The 22,522-nt window shown below is 34.9% G+C and overlaps 2 protein-coding genes across 2 annotated transcripts in view; one reads left to right on the forward strand and one right to left on the reverse strand.

Annotated features, from left to right (window-relative positions):
• Positions 1-7,453, forward strand: part of LOC111050414 (leucine-rich repeat and coiled-coil domain-containing protein 1) — a 32,087-nt gene extending 24,634 nt beyond the window's left edge. Inside the window, exons 12-16 of the mRNA XM_022336731.2 lie at positions 318-629; positions 3,150-3,275; positions 4,104-4,183; positions 6,733-6,865; positions 7,054-7,453. Of these exons, the coding sequence (XP_022192423.2) occupies positions 318-629; positions 3,150-3,275; positions 4,104-4,183; positions 6,733-6,865; positions 7,054-7,221 (819 nt within the window). The 3' untranslated portion in view covers positions 7,222-7,453. The remainder of the gene's footprint in view (positions 1-317; positions 630-3,149; positions 3,276-4,103; positions 4,184-6,732; positions 6,866-7,053) is intronic.
• A 2,031-nt stretch (positions 7,454-9,484) lies between these two features.
• Positions 9,485-22,522, reverse strand: part of LOC111050415 (two pore potassium channel protein sup-9) — a 96,106-nt gene continuing 83,068 nt past the window's right edge. Inside the window, exon 5 of the mRNA XM_022336732.2 lies at positions 9,485-17,673. Within this exon, the coding sequence (XP_022192424.2) occupies positions 17,380-17,673 (294 nt within the window). The 3' untranslated portion in view covers positions 9,485-17,379. The remainder of the gene's footprint in view (positions 17,674-22,522) is intronic.

Below are 22,522 nucleotides of genomic sequence, written 5' to 3' on the forward strand. Positions count from 1 at the left end.
TATAACCTATTATTATAACTCAGCACATAAGTTCAAGGTTCAACTCTGGGAGACCTAGCCATAAAGCATTTATAAGGAGAGAATGACAAGTTATATACACTACTATTTTTTAATGATCAGAATGCCATAAATCATGAACTCCATGCATTAAACGTACCTAATTATCTTTAAGACTGGCAACTACCTGTGATAGTTCAGGGTAAATATATTTTTGTTAAGTACTTGGCTGTAACTTATAATTTTTTGAAACTGTAATTTATATGTGATAGTGTAGAGGTTATCTGTGTGGTGTTTGTGAGTGACACGAGTGTTTGTAGGACGACAGGTTGGGTCTGGCAGTGCAGGAAGCTGAGCTGAACGCGCGCTTGGTGGAACAGCAGAAGAGCGAACTGCGCCAGGAGCATTCGCGAACAATGGCGCAGTTGGAGCAGAGGCTGCAAGAGGAGCGCGACAAACTGCGCATCAAAGAGAAGGTGGCTGACGACCAGGCCGACACAATAATGCAGCTCAAGTCGAGCATGCTCGAGCGCTCCAAAGAGCTTCACAGGCGGTCCAATGAAATGGCCAAACTTGAAAAGCAGCTGCTGTGTGAACGTCAAGAGAAAGAGAACATTGCTTGTGATGTTGCCGTTAGTATTTTTAGAGTATTATCAAACCATAGTTTTCTGTATACATTTATTTTCACGTGAATTATTTGCCTATTGTCGTTTTGTTTGTACATTTAGATTATTTTGTTATACATATTTCGAGTATCACCAGTGATCTAGGAAAAAAGATTGAGAACTTACTATGTTATGTTATGTTTGAAGGGACGGATTCAAGGATCCAAAGGTTCAAGGAACCTTACACGTCAACCGGAGCTTATTGTGTGTCCCTTGTACGTTAGTTGGGCAAACAAATATCTGTGTCCTTTGAAAGATCCAGGAGTTTTCCCCTATACTAACATCCCATTCATCACCTGGTTGTTTGCAGCCAAACAGAGCCCTTCTTGCCACTATTTTCTCGCAATACAGAATAATTATGCTTGGCAGTCTCTTCAGACTGATTGGTCCTCATAACCTACTTGAGTTCCACTCCTGGCCTTTTTTGTTTGGGAGGGATCGCCAAATTGCCTCCAGGGCGCCTCCGAAACTTTGCAGGGTCAAAAGCTGCACCTCTCTCAAAATGTTTTGTCTGAATGGCCCTTCTTTGAGCAGTGGTGTGGTTTGGTCTCATCCACCCGCAAACTGCTCGGTTGCTCTATATTACATCCTCAAGAATTCCTGCGGATTCTTGCTTTTCTAGACTTCTGAGAAGCTCATCCCCCCTCTTCAGTTGGAATGGTATGATTGAGATTACGTCACCCATGTCGTGATCAGTAGAAGCCTTCTCAATGTTGATAGCCTCTACATAAGAGTGCAACGGAACCTCCTGTGTTCCTGAAGCACCCATGTCAGATTGAGGATCCTTCCCTGATGGGGCAGATACCGATGGGTTTGAAGGCAAGGGGAGTTGCCTTGGGGTTTTGTTAGTTTGTTTGTTTTTTTTCTTGTTTATGTGATTCCCATGAACAGCTAGGGAAGTAGAAGCGACCCAGACAGATCCCCGCATGTCCAGACAAGGCTGAATACTACAGGAGAGCGTCTGGTACCCTGCAGGCACCGTTACAGACGTCATAGATAGCCAGATAGATAGATGAGATATATTTATCGATCCAAGAAACATCTATTGATGCATAAGATCAAGTCAAAATACTGGAACACATACATAATAGAGTACATGTCAATAAGTTTTATGCCTGTATGGTTTCAATGGTTGTAAAGCACTACAGGTCTATGCTTGATTCAGGCAGCTGAAAAAACTCTTCAACATCATAAAAAGGGTTTGAGCAGAGCCACGTATGTAGAATTTTTTCGAACTCTATGGTTCCCATGTCTCTAAACTTGTGGGGCAATTTATTAACTAAACATCTACCCATTATCAGATGACTGGACCTTAGCCTCTCCAGACGGACAAAAGGAATGTTGATGTCATGCCTATGTCGAGTATTGATCCCATAAACGTTCGATCTACATTGGAGCGTTTCCCTACACTTAAGAGTGTGAACAAGGCTACTGAATATATAGAGATTCACCACCGTAAAAATGCCAAGCTCAACAAAAAGTGGCTTACAGTGGGATATTCTATTAGCTCTACTCATTATCCTGATAGCTCTCGTCTGCATAATTAATACCTATAAAAGCACTATTAAAACATATGCAAGCATCATAAAGCAAACATAAGCATATCCATCAGCAAGGTCAAAATCACACCTTGGATTGACCTAAGAAGAAATAAGAATATGACCAAGGCAGGCCGACAGATAGAAGAAGAAAGAAAGACTGTGTGTCATTCTGGAAATGGGAAGTTCCAAAGCATATAAAGAGGGAGAAGAAGGGCTTTCGAAGGGTGGTCCCATTATTAGTCGCCTACTACGACAAGCAGGGATACTGTGAGTGTATTCTGGTTTTCAACAAATTCTTGAGTCCGATGTTTGACTCAAAGCTCACCCAACCCACAGGGCGCGTAAGAGAACTTCTACTATACATTCCTGACAGTTCAAAAATTAAAACTATTTGTGTTTATTGTGTTTAATTCTGTTGATAATCAATTGAACGAAATATTGAATAAGTGCTATTTTCGTTCAATTAATTATCGACATTCTGTTAGCATTGATTATATCGTAGCATCATCTTTCCTTTCTTCTTCATTGGACTGGACAGTAAAACAGAGTGTACCTTACACTCTGTATTCTCGAGTGTACTCGCATACTCTTAGGGTGCACCCTAATATTGGAAGTGTATTGGTCCATTGGCTGCTCTTAGTATTAACAGAACGTAAAATGTGGGCCCTAAGTAACATTGAACTTGATATTTTTACTCCGTTTTTTACCGTTTCAAAACTGGGTACCTAACCAATAAGATGATAACTAGAAATAAGAAGTTAAACTCAGAATAATAGACCTATTGTAGCTTTATTTGGTTTGGAAGGTAATTTCCTGTAGAGTCGTTTTAGTTTTTTTAATCTAAATATTTTCTTACAAATAATACTTGCACAATAAATAGATACTATAGGTAGCCTACCATAGAAATTTTATTTTGTAATTGACGTTATTCTTTTCTGTTATAAAGCATCTGAAAATGCTCCGAGAGAAAAACTCTATCACAATCAAGGACTTGCAAAAGCAAATTGAAACACTAAAAGATTCCAGTTTACATAAGAAGCATACATTCATGCTAGAAGAGTTGGAGAAAAAGGTAAGATAACTTGTGATCATTAAATATAGAGAAAACGTATTTTTATCTCACCAGTAATTTCTCAACGTATTTTCGCCAGAATTTATCGTGAATATTGATGTTTTGCGATAATAGATAAATGTGTACTTATAAGAGAGAATAGTGACGTCGTTCACCCACATCTCACTGATTCCTTATCATTAGTCTATTGTATTAAATTCCGTTGTCATTGATTAGAAGTTGGTAGAACAGATTTTTTATCAAACTACCTACATAAATTGTATGAAATTTGTCATATTATGAACACGGTCACAGTCACATTATGATGACTATTGATGTATAGAGTGATTGGATGAAATAATGTTGATTAATATGTATGTATGTATGCATATGCATTCATAGACCAAAGTTAGAAAAAACATAATTTTACACTAAATATGTTAAATACTAATAGAATCTAGTAAGTTGTGGAGCCACTGACATGCCTCTTCTCCAGCATCATGAACTTGTGTCAGCCCTCCATGATAGGAGTGTTGTGGACACTCAGATATTAAGTGTTGATTGAATTTGTCCACATTGGCACAGAGGATCAGAGGTGTATCCCCATGCTGTCATCAGCTCAGCACACCTTCCCACCTGCGTCCTGAACCGGTTAAGGCCGGTTAATATGAAACTACACTTAGAAACAATGTTTGGCTTGAAGGGAAATCGACCACGCCAATTCTATGAAATAACTGTCACAGAAGCTCCAAGCACTGTACTTAGATTACATTAACATTTGTATTTCAACTCTTTTTTAACATAAGAGAGAAATTTTATTAATGCATTAATAAAATTTGCATTTGATAGGTTCAACAAAAACAGGCTGAATGGCAGTTGGAAATCACGAAAATAACTGAAGAAAGGAATCAAGCGAGAGAAACGGCACAGTAAGAACTTTGGGCTTTATTTATAAACGCTCTGAATAACGTTCTTAGCGGAGTAAGCTTTGATTGCCAAAAAGCTAAGAATCAGAATGTTTACGTTTAAGGATTCTGATTGATTACTCAAGCCTAATAACGTTCGTTAAACATTTTAAATTGTCCATAAAGACGGTTTATCTAACATAAATTATGTACTGATAAGTAAAAATTTGGTGTGGTGCACTTATACAACTTTCCTTGCCGTTATGAAAATTTCGATTATACTCATTGCATTTTCATAACATATCATCTGTGATGATATTCTTCATTCTCATGAACGTTCAAATTCAGTATCTATGAATGTGTGGACTATAAAGGTGCGTAGGCCTACAGACTTTCGCTCTGCTCCGCAATCGAACGTCACTCGAGCAGATCGATTGATGATCGACCGGGGAGCAAGAGTGGAACGCGAGAAGAGCTAACATCGCCGTAACGTTCATGATCGGAGCGATTGCGGAGCGTGCGTGGAGCGAGTGCGGAGCGTGTTGGAGGCGCGTATATCTGTACGCACCTTAATAGCAACATACATGATACACGGTGATCAGATAATAAAAGCCGACAAAGACACACAACCACACACAAGAGACGAGATTTCGGAAATATAATTCAAAATGGATCAGCTGTCAAGATCAATAATTCTGCTATCTCTTCCAATGAAAAACTTCTTTCATTGATTTAATAGAATCAACAGTTGCCTCTCTCATTAAGTTTGCATTTGAATAATCACAATTTCTGAAATTTCGAGCTTATTTTCAATTTTACGTGAAAATGTTACCATACTGTACATTAATTGTACAGATTTCCATGCTCAATCTTTTCCACTTGGAATTTTTCGTTAAAATTGTATCTAAAGCCTGATAATTGGGAGTCTAAAATCAAACTTTGCATACATGGGGCAGAGCTCCTGAAATTTTTACAGATATGGGACTTGTAGCAGTTGATAGAACTTTTCAATGACTATTCTAGGTATTAATTTGATCAAAATCGTTGGAGCCGTTTTTGAGAAAATCGCGAAAATCCCTGTTTTTGACATAATTTTTGCCGTTTTAGCAGCCATCTTGAATTGCATTTGATCGAAATTCTTCGTGTCGGATCCTTATAGTGTAAAGACTTTGAGTTTTAAATTCACACATACACACACACACACACACACACACACCACACACACACACACACACACACCACACACACACACACACACACAACACACACACACACACGCACGCACACAACACATATACCAACACTATAACACTAATACCAAAAAAAAAACACTTTTTTGGACTATTCCGGGGACCTTGAAACGTTTAGAAATTGGGGTACTTCAATCTTTTTTTGGAAAGCAATACTGTCCTTGCCTATGGTAATAGGGCAAGGAAAGTAAAAACTGGTTAAGTCACAAAATGTCGATTTTGATTTTTCTACATGTTCTTATCTGAAAAATTTGCTCTTTTTTTGGTTAAAAGGATTTAAGTCTATTGTAGTATTGTTTGAGTTATTCTCATGGTAAAATGGATACATCTCAGAAAAAAACATTGATGTTTGATATAAATGATACAAGTCAACTCATAAACTTTAAAAGGTGGAATTAAAGCAACGATTAGCGTTCTAATACCTTCAATAATGATACATAAATTTCATACAGAATTTTTTGAACTTTGTTTTTGACAACACCTTCATACTTATTGGTACAGAATTAATATGTGGATCATTTAGTTTTCAAACTCCGATTGGGCATTAATAAAAGACTAATGTAGGCTAATGTACGGTATATAAAATAATAATTTTTCACCTTAAGTTACGTACATTCATGTTTATTCTTGGATATAATTGCCGTGAAGGTTGAGGCATTTGTCATACTAGTGGACTAGCCTGCCAAACCCCTCTTCATAAATTGCAGCCATCAAATGAATTCAAGTGGGATGTGTCGTTGCTTTGGAGCTCCTCATTTGTTTGGAAGCTCTGCCCTCAAAGTCATGTCTCGAGTTTGGGGAAAAGTTATAAAATACTAGTGGCCAAGTCAGTTTTGTATGGTGGGTGATCGAAATTATCACATTTGATCGCTAAGTAACTAGAACTTGGCGGAAGACTAAAGTGAGATGGCCATGTCTGTGGGTCTATAACTCGACAACAATTGTCGATCTGGCCGCACCGATCACAGGGTGTTTAGTGGGAATGACAAGCTGTGAAAGTCATCCCCCTACCGCTTGTCTGTGTGTTATGATATTATGTGATCGGAGGTTGGAAAAAATTACCCTCGTAAAAAATATGGTATCTTATGTCCTTATAACATTTTTTCTCAATATTCATATTGTTATTCTATGATTGCAAACCTCATTCAATTTGAAAGCGTATTGGAAATAATCTCATGAAGGTATACAAAAGGCATGGTGCCAGTATCTGTACTGCCAGAGTTTGAGAAACAGTTTATGCTGATATACCCCTCAATTATTGACTAAATTTTAAAAATATGTTTGAATGAATCCAATGAATAAATTAAATTCCATATTTTCCAGATATGCGATAGACAATCTAGCGACTGCTTTACAAGAGCATCAAAACGAATTAATGGGTCAGAAAAATATGCGGCATAAGATGGCTTCTCTTATAAGAAAAAAAGAGGAGCAACTGAGTGCGGCAGAGGCAAGAGTAAGTGTACTTTCTCTTCATTTTGAACAATATATTAACCCGTTTCATAATGAAATTCGAGAGTTTTGATGAATTACATACAGAGTTATTTTAAGGACAGAGTGGAGCATCTACAAATGTGCCCTTTGAGTTTTTTACTTTGTGATGTAGAGTTCAGTTCCTGGATTGAATTGCTATACTTTTCACAGGTCAATGAATTCAGAAGAACAAATGGTGATAAATCTCAGTCTTCGGATAATGAAAATTTACGAGTAAAACCCTCTTGGAGTGCCAACCGACTCTTCAAGCAGAGAGGTGTGTATGTTAATTCCAAGCTGCACAGAGCCAGGCCTTCTTACAAGTACAAACTAATCTGACCAGGTTTAGAAGTTATTGACTCCAAAAACATTCCATGTGTGTCCATCACCTCTGGACTCTTATTTTGAGCTCTCTCAAAAAAATTCAAATATTATTTCTAATGTGAAGCTTGTTGGTTGCAACTCTCATAGGTATAATTTCTATGTTTACAGCTTGGAATGACGAATCAAACTAATTGTTATTGAAATTCCGACATTATTGAAGTAAATTATATTATTTTGTGAAGGTGTAGTTCATTCTGTCTTACTCATTTATAACTGTATTGATCAAATATCCTGTGAGCATAATTAATTATGCTCATCATGTTTTATTTTGTATTCATAGGATGATAGAATCAATGAATAAGTTGATAATCCTGTAACGTACTAAGGTTTCAATGACTGACAATCATCAAAATAAATTTATATTGTGCTTAATATTCAGAGAAAGGAATTAAAGAATGGGATATAAATAATCCTTATTTCAAGGTGTAAACCAAGCCAGTATAAACCAGTCACTATATACATTGGTGCTTGCAATTATTCATATTATAGTTCTGATATCTGATTTTTCAATTTATTGTTTGGATACATAAGAGAAGTCCAGAGCCAATTTTTTCATGCAAAATTTCCTTGTGCTTACAGAATGTCCCAAAAACCTCGTATTTTCGGTTCATTTTCCAGTTTTCAGATATAAATCCGTTAATTGGGCAGGAACATTTGCTCCAGCTATTTTTTAGATTGAAAAATTCTGAAGAAAAAGAGATTATTCGGAACTCTCTATCTCTAATGAGCACTGAATTATGATTTTTCAAAAATGAGTAAAATTATGAGAAAAAATAAATTTTGATCAATTTTAGTTTTTGATCAACAATATCTCCCGATTGTTACCATTTAAATGTATAAATAAAAATCCCTCTGGACGTAAATATAATCTGTACTTTTGTGGTCTACAATCTGAGACCAGGTAGAGCGCTCTATCTCATATAGATTTCCAGGTACACAAGTCAACAATGCTCCTTGTATTTTTAGCTTCAATCATTATCACCTAGCTTCACTTAGCTTCTATGAGAATCACCAGTTAGATGTACTCAATTTAGTGGAGAGGCGCACATAAGGACACCTCAAGGATCAAAATTTCAAACACTTACATCTTTTGACACAATGATTGGATCTCATCGTACTACTCGGCTCGTCAAGGCGGTTCAAAATCATGCATCGTAAGTCAAAATCGGTCGAAAAATGGAAAATTCATCCTTATGTATCTAGCACAGGGAAATTTCGCATGAAAAAAAAATGGTCCTCGACTTCTCTTATGTATCTAAAAAATATATAAAAAAATCAAAACTACATTATAAATTGAAAGCACACCCCCTTTTTTATGTCTATATTGACTGGACTAGTAGGAACTTGCCAACAAAAATAAAGACTGCTTAGTTGTGGGTTCATTTCTAGCAACATTTTGTATTACAGGTCGAATTTCGTGTTTCCTAAGAGGAAGTTATGATTCTGATAGAATTCTTATAGGCTTTAATAACCTGAAATTTTCGTCTAAAACCAAAAAAATAAATTTTTCTGTTGTAGTGTTAGTGAATATATTTAGCAATGAAGTTATTCCGTTGACAGTTCCTATACTCTGTTAGTAACTTCAGTTTCTAGGAAGCTTTCAAAACCAAACAAAATAAATGTAACGTGAAGCACATGCTTTACATTTTATTATGTAGCCTATGTATGTATGTGAAGAAGTCATTATGTATATGAATAGATGTATTATATATGTGAAGTATTTCACTGGGAAGAAGAAGAACTGGGTGCCGTACTGGTCACATAATTATTGTGTATAAATAGTTTTTTGTTTGTCAGTAAACAAATTTATTGTGATCAAATCTTCCAAAATTAAATAGATTTCTCGATAATCATGAACAGAAATTGGTGTTCATACTAAGAATATTATTATATATATTATACTCCCTCATCAATGTGAATAATTAACATCACAGGCCTTGAGACAAAAAATACCAAAAAATGCTCAGAATATTTCAGTTTCAGCAAATAGTATATTAAAATTAACACTTTGCACAGAGATGTTGTGGAATTTCTCCATATTAAGGTGAAATAAAAAGATGTTGTCAATTCCACAAAGTTTTTATTTGAGTCCATGGACATTGGACTCAAATAGAAACTTTGTGGAATTGACAACATCTTTTTATTTCACCTTAAAATAGTATATTATTTTCTAAACAACTGAAGCATTAGAATGTAAAAATAATATCTGGAACGTTATTTTCGTTGCAATAAAAGATTTTATTCAACATAAATAATTGATAAACACTACTTCACAATGGAAATAACTTTCAAAGTATTCCGACAGATATGCGTTTGTAAGCTTTACAAGAATACAACATATGACTGCAAGGTTAGCGTTCATTGATTTACATACTCTTATAATTTTCATTCTGAATCGCTTTACTTAAGTGATAGATTGCACAAATAAATTAAGCTGGATCAATGCATAAGACGATAATCATCACAAAACATTTCTGCTCTCCGTAATATATACTTACAATTTGATTTAAAGTTATTTACAATGTAGACTCTACACTACAATATTCTTTTAGAAGAATTATTACAAATTGGCACTTTATTTTTAAATTTATTTTAATCATAAATCCAAGCAGAGATCTTAAAAAAGTAAATTTTTACAAATTTATTGTTATTACACGCTTTAAACGTTAATTTAATCTACTAGTCCGTAAAATCTAGACTTAATTTTTTTATCTTAAGAAATCTTAATTGATTGATTCCTTTTCCGAGTGGCTGATTGATGCATGCTATTTTTAGGCCTACTTCTTCACTGCCTTTTTGAAATTCAACTACGATCTAGACTAATGAAACAGCCTGTTCAGTCTTGCAATCATGCAGATACTTCCACAATTATCTTCCCAGTTCGACTTGTTGTTTTACTACATTAAATTGCAATTTGTCTTCAATAATATCTTATTAGTATTTCATCCTCATAAATCATGTGCGTTTCGACATGAGCGCAAAGCACCATTGTCGTACAAATAATTCGTTATTCAGCTCATTTTGCATCATCGAATGGAAGTTTTCCCACCTAAGGAGTTCACCTAAGCATAGATGAAATTGTAGTCGACTAGTTGTTGCCAACATGGCCAAACAGATAACTTGAAATTGTGTCTGTAGCTTTGGAATGCATCAGCATTAGCATCAGCATCAGTGGAGAAATGCAGCACCAGTGGCACTCTGACGAGGCACTGGCACTATTAAGCATGCATCAAACAACTTGACAATAACCAATAAAGATTCAATAAGATGTTTAATTTCCTTCAAATTTTCAATTTGTAGAAAAATCTTTTTAGAATATCAATCACTCCTTGAAAAGTGTTTTAATTCAACTGATGATTATTATTCAATTTGAAAATAATATCAGTGTATTTACATTTTGATGTTGGATGAAATTTTGCACTCTATTTCTTATCTTAAAGCATAATATTGTATAATCTCAAAAGTATTTGATTGAAGATCAATTTTTAAAACTCTATAATATATTATGTCATACTAATTAGAGTTATTGTATAATCCAAATTTCAAATTTAAAGTTTATCAATCTGACAATACTGATAGGTAATCTCTCACTAGATATCATTTTCAAGACTCCCATCAATGAAATTGCACATTTCTCAGCTAAGTTTCGTAATTATAAAGAATCAAATAATTTCTATATTAGTTTTAGCTTTTCTCTATTAAATATGGTGAATTAAGCTTTTTGTTTAAAAGGATCGCATTTGAAATGAAACAAATTTGAAAGAGAATTTTCTATCTACAAAGTTTGTTCTGATTATTATCAGTTTACTGATTTCCATTGAGTTGGCGTTTCAATAGAATCTAATATGAAAAACATTGAATATATTTCTCTTGATAAATTACATTTCATTGATAGACTAGAACTTAATAATACAGTACGGTATCCACTACAACAATTTAATTAAAGTTCAAGTAGAGAACTCATTTTTTATAAAAAGCCATCATGGATGTTACAATTTACGCCAAAGAACATCAGGTCTTTGCTAGAGTTGAGTGATATAAAAAGTCACACACACATATATATATATATATTTTATATATATATATATATAATATATATATATATAATCCAAAATGCAGAAGTGCCTTAACAACACAGTCAAAATTTATTATAGTTCAATTCATCTACAATATTTTGAAAACATGCATTTGACAAAAGCTGTTTATTTGGTTACAAATAATGAGGAATCACAAAACGTAATACACTGCACTACGTGAGAGGAATGGGAGTAAATTTCAAAATAAATCATTTGGATTCTCCTTAACTAACAAAGGCTTTTTGGACCCATTTCATTTCATGTATTACTTGCACTGATATACACAGAAAGCAACTCTTTACGTGATTTTGTATTGTGTAGTGAACAGGAAATTCATGCTAAATGCTTATAGGCTATTTATATTCTTGCACTCATGTCAGTAGAGACAGATCAAAAATATATTAATTCTAATGAAGGAGCACTGCAATACTATTAAAAATACTCAATTAGAATTTGTCCATAACTTGATGCATGGGAAACTGTTCTTCCCGACTTATTTTTTATTCAGACAAATTCATTCAATGCTTCAAAATAGCTCAGAGGTTGTAGCAGTAATCATTAAAAATTTCATAATTTTTAATATCATATATTATATTTAAATTAAATTTACTTCACTAATTTGTTCATGGCAGGATGAATTCTCACTGTGTTGTGTAAATGTTCCAAATCAATATTTTTATTGAGCTCAATGATAAGCAAAACTTGGTGGAATAAGTAGAGTTAGTTAATTATATCATCATTATTTTAATTATAATAGAAAAAGGATCGCTTCGGTTTAAAGAAATGACAAACTCGATCTATTACAGGATGTGTAGAAGGAGATTAAGTTTAAATTTTATTCACTGAAACGTGATACATTGTATGATTGTATTGATCTGTGTTTACTTTGTGTTTGCTAAAAAAATTAATTCTCAAGAGATTAGATAAACCGGAACTTACTTTGAAAAAGTTGCAGTAGGTATCTATTGAATTTTGAAAGGAGATTAGATAAACCGGAACTTACTTTGAAAAAGTTGCAGTAGGTATCTATTGCATTTTGAAAGGCGATTCAATTTAGACTTTGATAGCATATCGAATATCAAGAACCGTAGATTAATTTATGCTTGATAATAATCTCTATAGGTACATAAGTAATATTTTTCTCAGTTCATATCGACCCTATCTATGAAGCCAAGTTGAAGGGAATCTATAATTGAACATTTGAATGAAAAAGTCTGAATGACAAAAACCCGATGTATTGAAAAGGATTTCTCATGTTATCTGGTCATTGAAAGACAAGTGTTCAAACCATAGTATGGTAAAAATTCAACTGTTATTTTGTAGGAGACTGATATATTGATGGATTAATCTCTCCTTTCAAACCAATCTTTCCTTTCACTTTGCCAGGATGATAATAATTATTCTGTTCTTAATTTTAAGAGGCTCATCCAATAAAATGTAAGTCTATCAAAATAGATTGTCTGAATCTCTGAATTTTATACGATTTGTTGCATGTATGAAACATGAAATCAGTTCACAATAATTTTAGAATCATCATGATCCAAGGAATTCATGATGTACATACAGCCGCCTGTAGTTTTGATACAGTAATATCCTCAACTTGCTGTATTGGTTACTGACACTTTAAATCCCGTCAATCACAATTAACTGTTCTTTTCCAACTCAATTGGCAGTTTTGAATCCAAATAAGCTCTTAGTTATATCTATATTGGGATGTTTTGACAAATATGATCTATACCACATTTACAAATACTATACAAAATGTACAATTCTCAAGTGAAATTACATATTATGTTCATTTTCCTAAAATATTAAAAATACCACACTCATTAAATGATAAATAACAAAATAATATACAATCGCCATTTCTATATTCGTTTAGTTTTATCTTTTATTATTCAGTCTTTTATTACAATTTTAATACAATACAAATTGAATACATTAATCTGAAAAGTATATGAAAAGGTAATGGAAGAGATCAACATACATAAGAAATGAGCTAAACTAATCATTATATAACATCGAAGTGAGCAGGTGAGCACATTGTGTAATGGGAAATGTATTAAATGAGTCATTGTGTAGTTTTCATACTAATATGAAGGTGATAAAATGATAATAATGCCAAATCAAAAGACAATCCACTCTTTACAAACATTGAAAATAATTTTGTTTTAAATAATAGTCAAAGTTACTTGATACCTTCTGGAGAGCTAATAGTTTGCTAATTTTTCGACTTTGACCGAGCCTTTATAGGCTTTTAGATTATAATCCAATGTTTTCAAAGCCAAATCATGCTAAACATATTTAATAATGAGATTACATTCAACTAATAAAATAGGCCTTCGGCACACTCGGCCACCATGGTCGCGAGTCTGGTGGAAAAATATTCAGAACACTTCACCAAGCTGTATGATCATGAAATTGAAAAAATCGATTTCAACCAATGAGGGATGACGAATATGGTAGTGGTGGACTGGCCGTTTGCAATTTTGGAAGCGTGTATGGACCTGCTCCATATGATTCAATGAATACTTGCTGGTCGAGTGGCCATAGGCCATTGTCTTTGATGCAATTTTGGAAGCATGTTGGGACCTGCTTCATATGATTCAATAAATACTTGCTGGTCGAGTGTGCCATAGGCCATTGTCTTTGAATTATCATGGATCATGATTTGAATAGAGTTATGTTTGAAGATCTATTAGCAAACTCCACGATGATATCGAAATAGTTTTTTGAATAATAATTATTTATTATAACTTTATTATCATGGATCTTAAGCAAAAATGTGTTTCATAACGGAATATTTAATTGTAGATCAAATATACTTTGTGCATGATCTTATATGTGATGGTATGATTACAAAACATTAAATTGTGAATATTTCAAAACATTTTCAATCTCCCGTCTAATTCGGTATTATCAATACAAGAAAAGTGGCATTCTATCAAAATATGTTGATTTGATATCTCCATATAATAATATTCTTGAACCAATGCATTAAAAATATTATATTGATGATAATCTCAAGGTGCGTTCAAAATTATTCGCCGCGAACAAAAGCATTTCACTTTTTATCAGCTGTATTTGTACAAATAAAATAATAAGCATAGCGGCAGATGAAAAGTGAAATGCGCTTATTCGTGATCCTTTTGATGTTTCAAATATTATAATTATTTAATCTGCATGATGCATTAAGACCACCTGATGTTAGTCCAAGTTCTGAATAAATATAATTTTCTAAAGAGGTAACATTTGATGATAAAAGCCTCTTTTCATTTACTGAGAATACATACAACTTCTATTGCTGGAAAATTTCAATATTTTCGGATTATATTCATCATGGTGAACATAATTTGCCCACATTGAAAATAAATTGAGAATATTCGAAACAATTTTAATTTTAGTTTCTGAGCGATTATTGGAATTTAAATAATCCGCTTGATCATTTTCAGACATGTGCTTTCTATTTTACCCAATAAATTCTAATTTTGCAGGTAGAACAGTTCATTTCTAGAAGATTCACTGTGCAAAATTATTATGCGAAACTGCTTCAAAAGCATTGTTAGAAATTGAACAATTAATTTTAAAAAGTTGATTATTAAAACAAAAAATGGTCTATAGAGCTTTTTTCAAGGCAATAGCTTCCTAATCAATTAAAGTAAATTATATGTTGAACCCAGTTAGCTATGTATTTGCGAAACTCTTAATAGTATCTCAACTAACCTAGAGAGTTGAAAAATTTAATTTCAAAGTGATTCTTACCATGAAATCATCTACGGTACCGTAATTGAGAAAAAATCGAACAATCTTATATTGGATTTCATAAAAAATTCGAATGTATAATATATTATATTGCCTACCTTCTGATCATGCATGAAAAGAATTTTTTATTCAAATTCCAGCTATCTAGGCTACATTAAGGATGAATAGGAAAACTCTTGAAGTATAAATTAGACTACTATTAGTACGTTGATAACTTGCTTGCTAGCCAAACTCTTCTTCAAATTCAATATTATTACTGAATTCATTGTTTGAAGCAAAATGTCTGAAAATTTGATCAATTGTTTTTGTACACCAATCTTTTATATTCATAATTATTAGGTAGGAACAAGATGAGAATGGTCAAAGAACAATAAGCCTTTTAAGTGTCAAGTAATTAATTGATGGTACGTAGAAGGCAGTCTGATAACGTACGGTAATGAAATAATGGTTCCAAAACCAACGCAAGTGGGCAATCTTTTAACTATTATTTGTCATTAATCATTAAACTGCATTTTCTCATTACTATTTGATTTACTTGATCTTGAGGAATTTTTCTGGGTGCATCATCTTTATGTGAAAGTAGTTTTACAAGTTGGTGGATCCATCAGTTCACTGTTGTTAGTGTTAGTGAATTGTTCAGTTTTTTTGCTGGTTTTGCTATGAGTCTGTACTCAAGTTCCACTTGCGTATGTTTTGAACTAGCATACAGTAATCTCTCTGATCTGAAACCCGGGTCCTGCTAGACTGAATAATCATTCATTGAACCGCTTTGACAGGAAAACTTAATTTTTAAAATTCAGAATAAATTTTGTAGCAAAAATTTCATCAGTTTTAATCATTGAAATGACCAGTAGCAAACTAAAATAAATACTTGATGAAACATCTCCCTAATTTTATCAAAATTGATAAAGAGTTTTTGGTTTATCCTCTTGATTTTCTCCCAATTATTAATTTGATATTGTGATTGTGGAATGTAATAAATAAATAATAATAATAAACATAGAGTAGTTCGTGATAGATCAAGAAATTCAACACTTCAAATTTCAATTGAGGAATGCGATTTGGAAAGAACTTCAACGAATACTTCTGCATTGAATGTTCAAATACGATACGGTTCAGTCTGAGCAGTCCACTCAAACATTTCACCTCTCTTGTATAGAATGCTTTTCGAAATTTCTTTCTATATTAAATGTTTGAGTTCACTCAAACATTTGACCTTTCTGTGTAACATTTTTGGCATCAAGGAGTCAACCTTAAGTATTCTTCATTCATTGTAACTTAAGTTTCATGAATTTAAACATCACAATGGAGATCAGGGAAATTAATATTCACACCTGCAAAATTTGAGCTTGATTTTGAGAAACCAATTTACTTAACTTAAATGTGTGAGTTTGTGGTATGCTATCAATTCTCACAACAAAATGCTAGGCTTTAGACATGATGATGTCACATATTTTGAAAGAAAACCCTGCATACAGTTGAACAATTGGCACTAGCGTCTTGGTATCACGATTGAACTCCCATATAAAGTATCCACCAGAATAATATGTTGTCTCCGAGGTTCACTCCACTTATGCCCTGTTTCCACCAAGCTCCGTCAAGACACTTGAGCATGGTCAGATTGGATATGCTATGAGTGCTCTGGAATTATCGATAGAATATAGAAGCTATATATATAACATATGCTTTAGCGCACCCCTTGTAAAGTGTAGGCGATTTGATCATGTTCAAATGTATTTCCAGAACATGGTGAAACCCGAGTATTTATGTTTCATAATAAGAAACAACAAGGTTACTTTTAAATTGAGTGTCAAGTACGACTGAATTTAAGTTTTTCCAAATGAGTATAGTAGGAATTATCGGAGTTGTAAAATATCAGTAGCAACTCAATTGGGTCAAGATCAGAGAAACTGGACTGCCAACCATTAATGCTTGATATGCTGGGTGAAAAGAGCTGCAATATGATTCTTTTGTAAAAATATAAAGCGTCAAGTATATATTATATTATTTTTATTATTGTATTTATAATTATTGTTGTTTGTTATTTTTTAATTAAAAAAGAGTTTTTGTTTACCTAGATTAGTGAACGTTAGCCGTTTTGATGATGGTGCAAACGATGGTTGTGTTGTTGGCTTTTTTACTTGGCGGGATAATAATGGTCTGTCATCGGAGGATTAATATATACATGTGAGAAATAGGAATTGTCATTGAACTTGTCGTGGGGCGGCGAAAGAGGCGACACTCGCGGCGAGCCAGACAAGTCGTCGCCGGCTAGTCATATGGAGGCACGGTGCGTGTGTGACGTGACAGCCGGCAACTGTTCCAGCGGCTGCAGCGGCAAGATGCCGCCTCCGTTGCCGCCTCCGCCCCCACTGTTGCCGCGCGACAGGGGCCGGCGTCTGCGCACTGAGTAGCGTCGCTGTCCGCCCGCAACACCACACCACACACACGAGCAGCTGCACACTGACTGCTCCGAATTCACAGAACTCGTTTCGCCCACCTGTCCGCTCAGAATCGAGCCGTTCGCCGTTATTACATCACCCTCCAGTCGCACTGCACCTTGAGCCGCCTGTCAACAATTAAATAACAATAATTATAACTTTTAAATATACTTGACTGATAATTCATTACATAATAATGATAAGTAAAGTCCAAATTAATATGCTAATAACTACTCTATTCAATTGAAAGCGCACATTGACAGAATGCAACCGATAGGGCATTGCCCTGTCAAAGCTTTTATTACAAACCAACAGGTAATAGAGACGTTGAGAGGTGGTCTCAAAATTGATCACTATTCTAAACATTAATTTTCATTTTCAAAAGGCTACTCTGAAGACCGGCACAGACAATAATGCCTATACCGTGGATGTCAGCGGAAGAGAAGAAGATTATAACTACCGGTATCCTATCAACTACCTTATGTATTTAGAATGTGATTCATATTATTTTCTTCTGCATATGAATATAATATATTATAATATTACCTTTAAAGAGATTGAAAGCTTTCAATGCCCAATTCACACAGAAGGGACGTGGTGGTGGCGTGGCGCTGACTTTTTCAGCACCCATTCAAACATAAATGCAAATAAAAGTGCCGCGGCGAAACGAAATAGGAGTGGCGCAGTGGAAGTGACAAAACATCAGTGCCACGAAAATACCACGTCACTTCAGTGTGAATTGCACCTAACAAGTAGTCAGGCAACTGTTATTATTGGACTCTATATTACTAGTAGTTCTGTGAACAGTAGACCTCGCGCAGTAATAAACCGCAGCCTCCTGTTATACTGTTCATCAGAGTAAATCCTGTCTGTATTTCTTGTCGGCGAATAAATAGAATAAAATAACATTTTTAACTGAACGACGTCCCAAACCATATGCACATCCACACTGATACACCAACTATTTATTTGATCAGATCATGCTTACACAAGATTTAATTGTAAAAAAATATATATTTAATATTTAATTGTATATAATCATATAGCCTAAGGCTTTCCGGAATTTAGCGCGAGAAAACCAGAAGACATCTAGGCGGCCAGACAAGCTGTTATAAGTTCTTTGCATCCTATTTAATTAATAGTGCATGAAAATTGCATTCAATGAGGCATGCAATCTATTGACCGAGCGAAGTGAGGTCTAAAGCTGCGTTTACACTGTGTAACTTTGTTATGAAACTTTGTTATATGTAACTTTTGTTAAATAAATAAGTTATACCGTACAACTTTTGTCATACAACAAAAGTTTGATAGTTTGAATTTGTAACATGTTATAAAACGAAAACATCAGTTTGTGGGTCTCCATAATTGGCAGTCATCATGGCAACTACAGACGATGATATCAATGCTGTTCCCGTTCAATTAATGCTGACAGTTAAATAAGAATGCCACCATAGAGCAGCTTGGTGGTGTGTCAGCATACTTATAAATAGCATCAATGCTGTTCTCTTTCAACTAATGCTGACAGTTTGAGCAAGACAATTTGGACGAATGTTCAATTCAATTCAATTTTCTTTCCATCCATGACCAGTCTTTACACTGGATAGATTTCGTCAAAAGAAATTAAAAACACAAACGTTCATAAAATTTACACAAACTATCGAGATGGCATGTCAAAGAGACAAATAAAATGACTGGGTCTCCTCTTCACTCAAGGAATAGAGTGGAAGTTTGAGGAGTTTATCTTCCAATTCACGGAGACACATTGGGAGCCTGTTGAATATTTCCAGGGTGTGAATTGGAAAACTGTTGTGTGATCTGGCCAATCGCAATTGTGGCAGGTCTATATCATCACGTCTTCTAGTAAAATAATCATGAGCCTGGCCTCTCACTTTTTTCAATTTATGTAGCTGTTCTTTTAGAAGCAATAACGAGGTAAGCAGGTACTGACTGAAGACTGTGAGGATCCGTAGTTCTTTGAACAGTGGCCGGAAATGTTCCAGGTATGGCGAGAATGTAATGATGCGGATCACCTTCTTTTGAAGAAGCAGAATCCTCTCACAACAACCCACATGTCCCCACAGCACAATCCCATACTTAATATGACTGTGCAACAAAGCATGGTACGCAGTCACCAGGTAGCTTCTTGGCACAATGCTCCTCAACTTGCGCATCAGGTAAGTCACCTTGGAGAGCCGGTTACAGACCATGTTGATGTGATGGTCCCATGACAGTGAGGCGTCTATCATAAAACCAAGCAGCTTAACCTCCGGCTCGCCAAAGGAAGGCGGTCTGCGTCTCAGAGTGCATAACATGTTCTGCGTCTTAGTCTGGTTCATGCACAGTCTATTTGCTCCAAACCACAAACTGGCCTCTTCAAGCAGCTGGGCAGATCTGAGGATGGCCAATTGGGGATCTTCATCCTGGGCAACAAGAGTGGTGTCATCCGCAAACAATAATGCTTTTCAACCCAAGAAGAGGGCCCAGAATAGATCCTTGGGGAACTCCATGGTTCACTTGTAGTGCTCCATCCAGAGTAACCATGGATGTGTTGTTTTTACAGCCGCCCGTTTGTATGTCTCAGTATGTTACAATATATTCTGGCTTATATACTAATTCACAATAAATGACAGTCTCTCTCTCTTGGGTTAACAGCCGTAGGGCTGGTTGGCAGCAGCTCTCCATGCTTTTCTGTCGTCCGCTTTCCGCTTCAGCTCGTAGTATGATCCACATCTCATATCCCGTAGCAATTGTTTCATATACTCCAGCCTAGGTCTTCCTCTCATATTCCTTCCCTCAACCATTCCCTCCATTATCCTTGTCAGTAGAGTGTCACGTCTGATGATGTGGCCAATCAGCTGTGCTCTTCTTTGCTTGATCCACTTCAAGAAGTTCCGGTTCTCTCCCACTCTTTCAAAAACTTGCTCATTTGTAATCATATCTCTCCAACTGATCTTCATCATTCTTCTGTAGCACCATGCCTCGAATGCAGCCAATCTTCTTTCCTCTCTCACCCCCATTGTCCACGCCTCACTTCCATATGTTGCAGTACTCCATACATACGTTTTCAACATGTTTTTTCTTACGTCGAGACTTATGTTTTTTGAGGTGAATAGATTTTTCTTCTTATTGAAGGCAATCTTAGCCTGGGCAATTCTGCTGGCAATGTCCTTGCAGCTTCTTCCATCACTTGTGATTTTGCTACCCAGGTAATTGAACTCCTTCACTTCATTTACTACCTCATTCCTTAGCTTTACTGCTGAGCTGTTCTCTCCTGTCCTGCAACATATTAGCACTTTGGTCTTTCGGATGTTTATTTTCAATCTAAACTCTTCCTCCATTATTCTGTCCATTTCATTCAGTGTTTTCTGTAGTTCCTCTTCACTTTCTGCCATTACTGCTATATCATCCGCAAAACGAAGCATATCTACCGAAATGACAGTATTGCTATTTATTTAACGAATTTTACAAAGTGATTAGTGAGAATGAAGGTTGAATGCAATTTGAATAACGATAGTATAAAATATTGTGATGTAACTATATAAATTGGCGGTTTTTGAGTGTTTGCAAAATCTCTATGTTTACATTTTTTATTGTAGTTCTGATTTTTCAATATATTGATTGGATACATAAATTTCCTTGTGCTACATACAGAGTGGCCCATAAACCTCATGATTTCGGTTCATTTTCCTGTTTTAAGTTATTTCCGCCAAATCCTGTAATCGATGAGAAAAATTTGCTCCTGCCTTTATTCAGATCATGAAATTCCTAATAAAACGAGATTATTTCGAATTCTCTATCTTCAATGAGTACTGAGTTCTAGTAAAGTAAGGTAAAATTTCAAGAAAAAATTGATTTTGATGAATTTTAGTTTTCGATCTGCAACCAATATCTTCCGATTGTTACCATTTAAATGTATAAATCGAGATTCCTCTGAGCATAATTATGTGCTCTACAGGTAGAGGGCTCCATCTCATATAGATTTCCAGGTTAACCTGACAACAATGATCCATGTGTTTTGGAAAACGCCTGATTTTTAGCTTCAATCATCGTCAGCAACTCCATTGTTATCACATTCAGTATTCGCACCATGATATAAGTTCATTAGATTATGACTATGAGAATCTCCCGTTAATAAAGAATAACCACTCAATCAATTCTTAATTTAATGAAAAATAAATTTAGTGGAGAGGCGCGCATAAGGACACATCAAGAATCAAAATTACAAACACTCATAACTTTTGACACAAATGATCAGATCTCATTGTACATAGCTGACATGCCTTTAATGTATGGAATGGGACACTACTGTAATAGTACTGAAGCAAGACGTTTGTACCAAGACAACTTTCCTAACCGAGTATGTGTAAGTTCAAGGTTTTTGCCACTATTCATCAACGTCTGTCTGAAACAGATTCTTTGTTATCCAAAGAGCACATTTATGCAGGCAGACCCCGATCTACTATGACTGTTGAGTTGGAAGAACAAGTACTTAATTAAATTTATGAACATCCAGAGAAGAACACGAGAGAATTGTCAGTATAGTTTAATGTCAATCAATCTTTTATTTGGAGGATACTAAAAGAGCAACAATTACATCCATACCACCTCCAGAAAGTTCATACTCTATTGCCACGAGATTGTATTCCCCGTGCTGGTATTTGCCGATGGTTTTTAGTAAAACTTGTTAACCCAAACTTCTTAACAACCGTTTTATTTACCGACGAGGCACACTTTACAAGAACAGCTATCGTTAACGTCCACAACCAACATATTTGGGCAGATGAGAATCCTCATGCCCTCAATCCTAATCGTCCACAACATCAGTTTTCAGTAAACATTTGGGCAGGAATCATAGGAGATCATCTACTTCTGTTCGAGCTTCCTCCCAGGCTTAATGGCATAATCTACTTAAACTTTTTGAGAGAGGAGCTATTTATCTTACTTGAATATGTACCTCTTCAGTTGCGCCAAAACATC

Source organism: Nilaparvata lugens, chromosome 1 (assembly GCF_014356525.2).
Source record: "Nilaparvata lugens isolate BPH chromosome 1, ASM1435652v1, whole genome shotgun sequence".
NCBI classification, from domain to species: domain Eukaryota; kingdom Metazoa; phylum Arthropoda; class Insecta; order Hemiptera; family Delphacidae; genus Nilaparvata; species Nilaparvata lugens.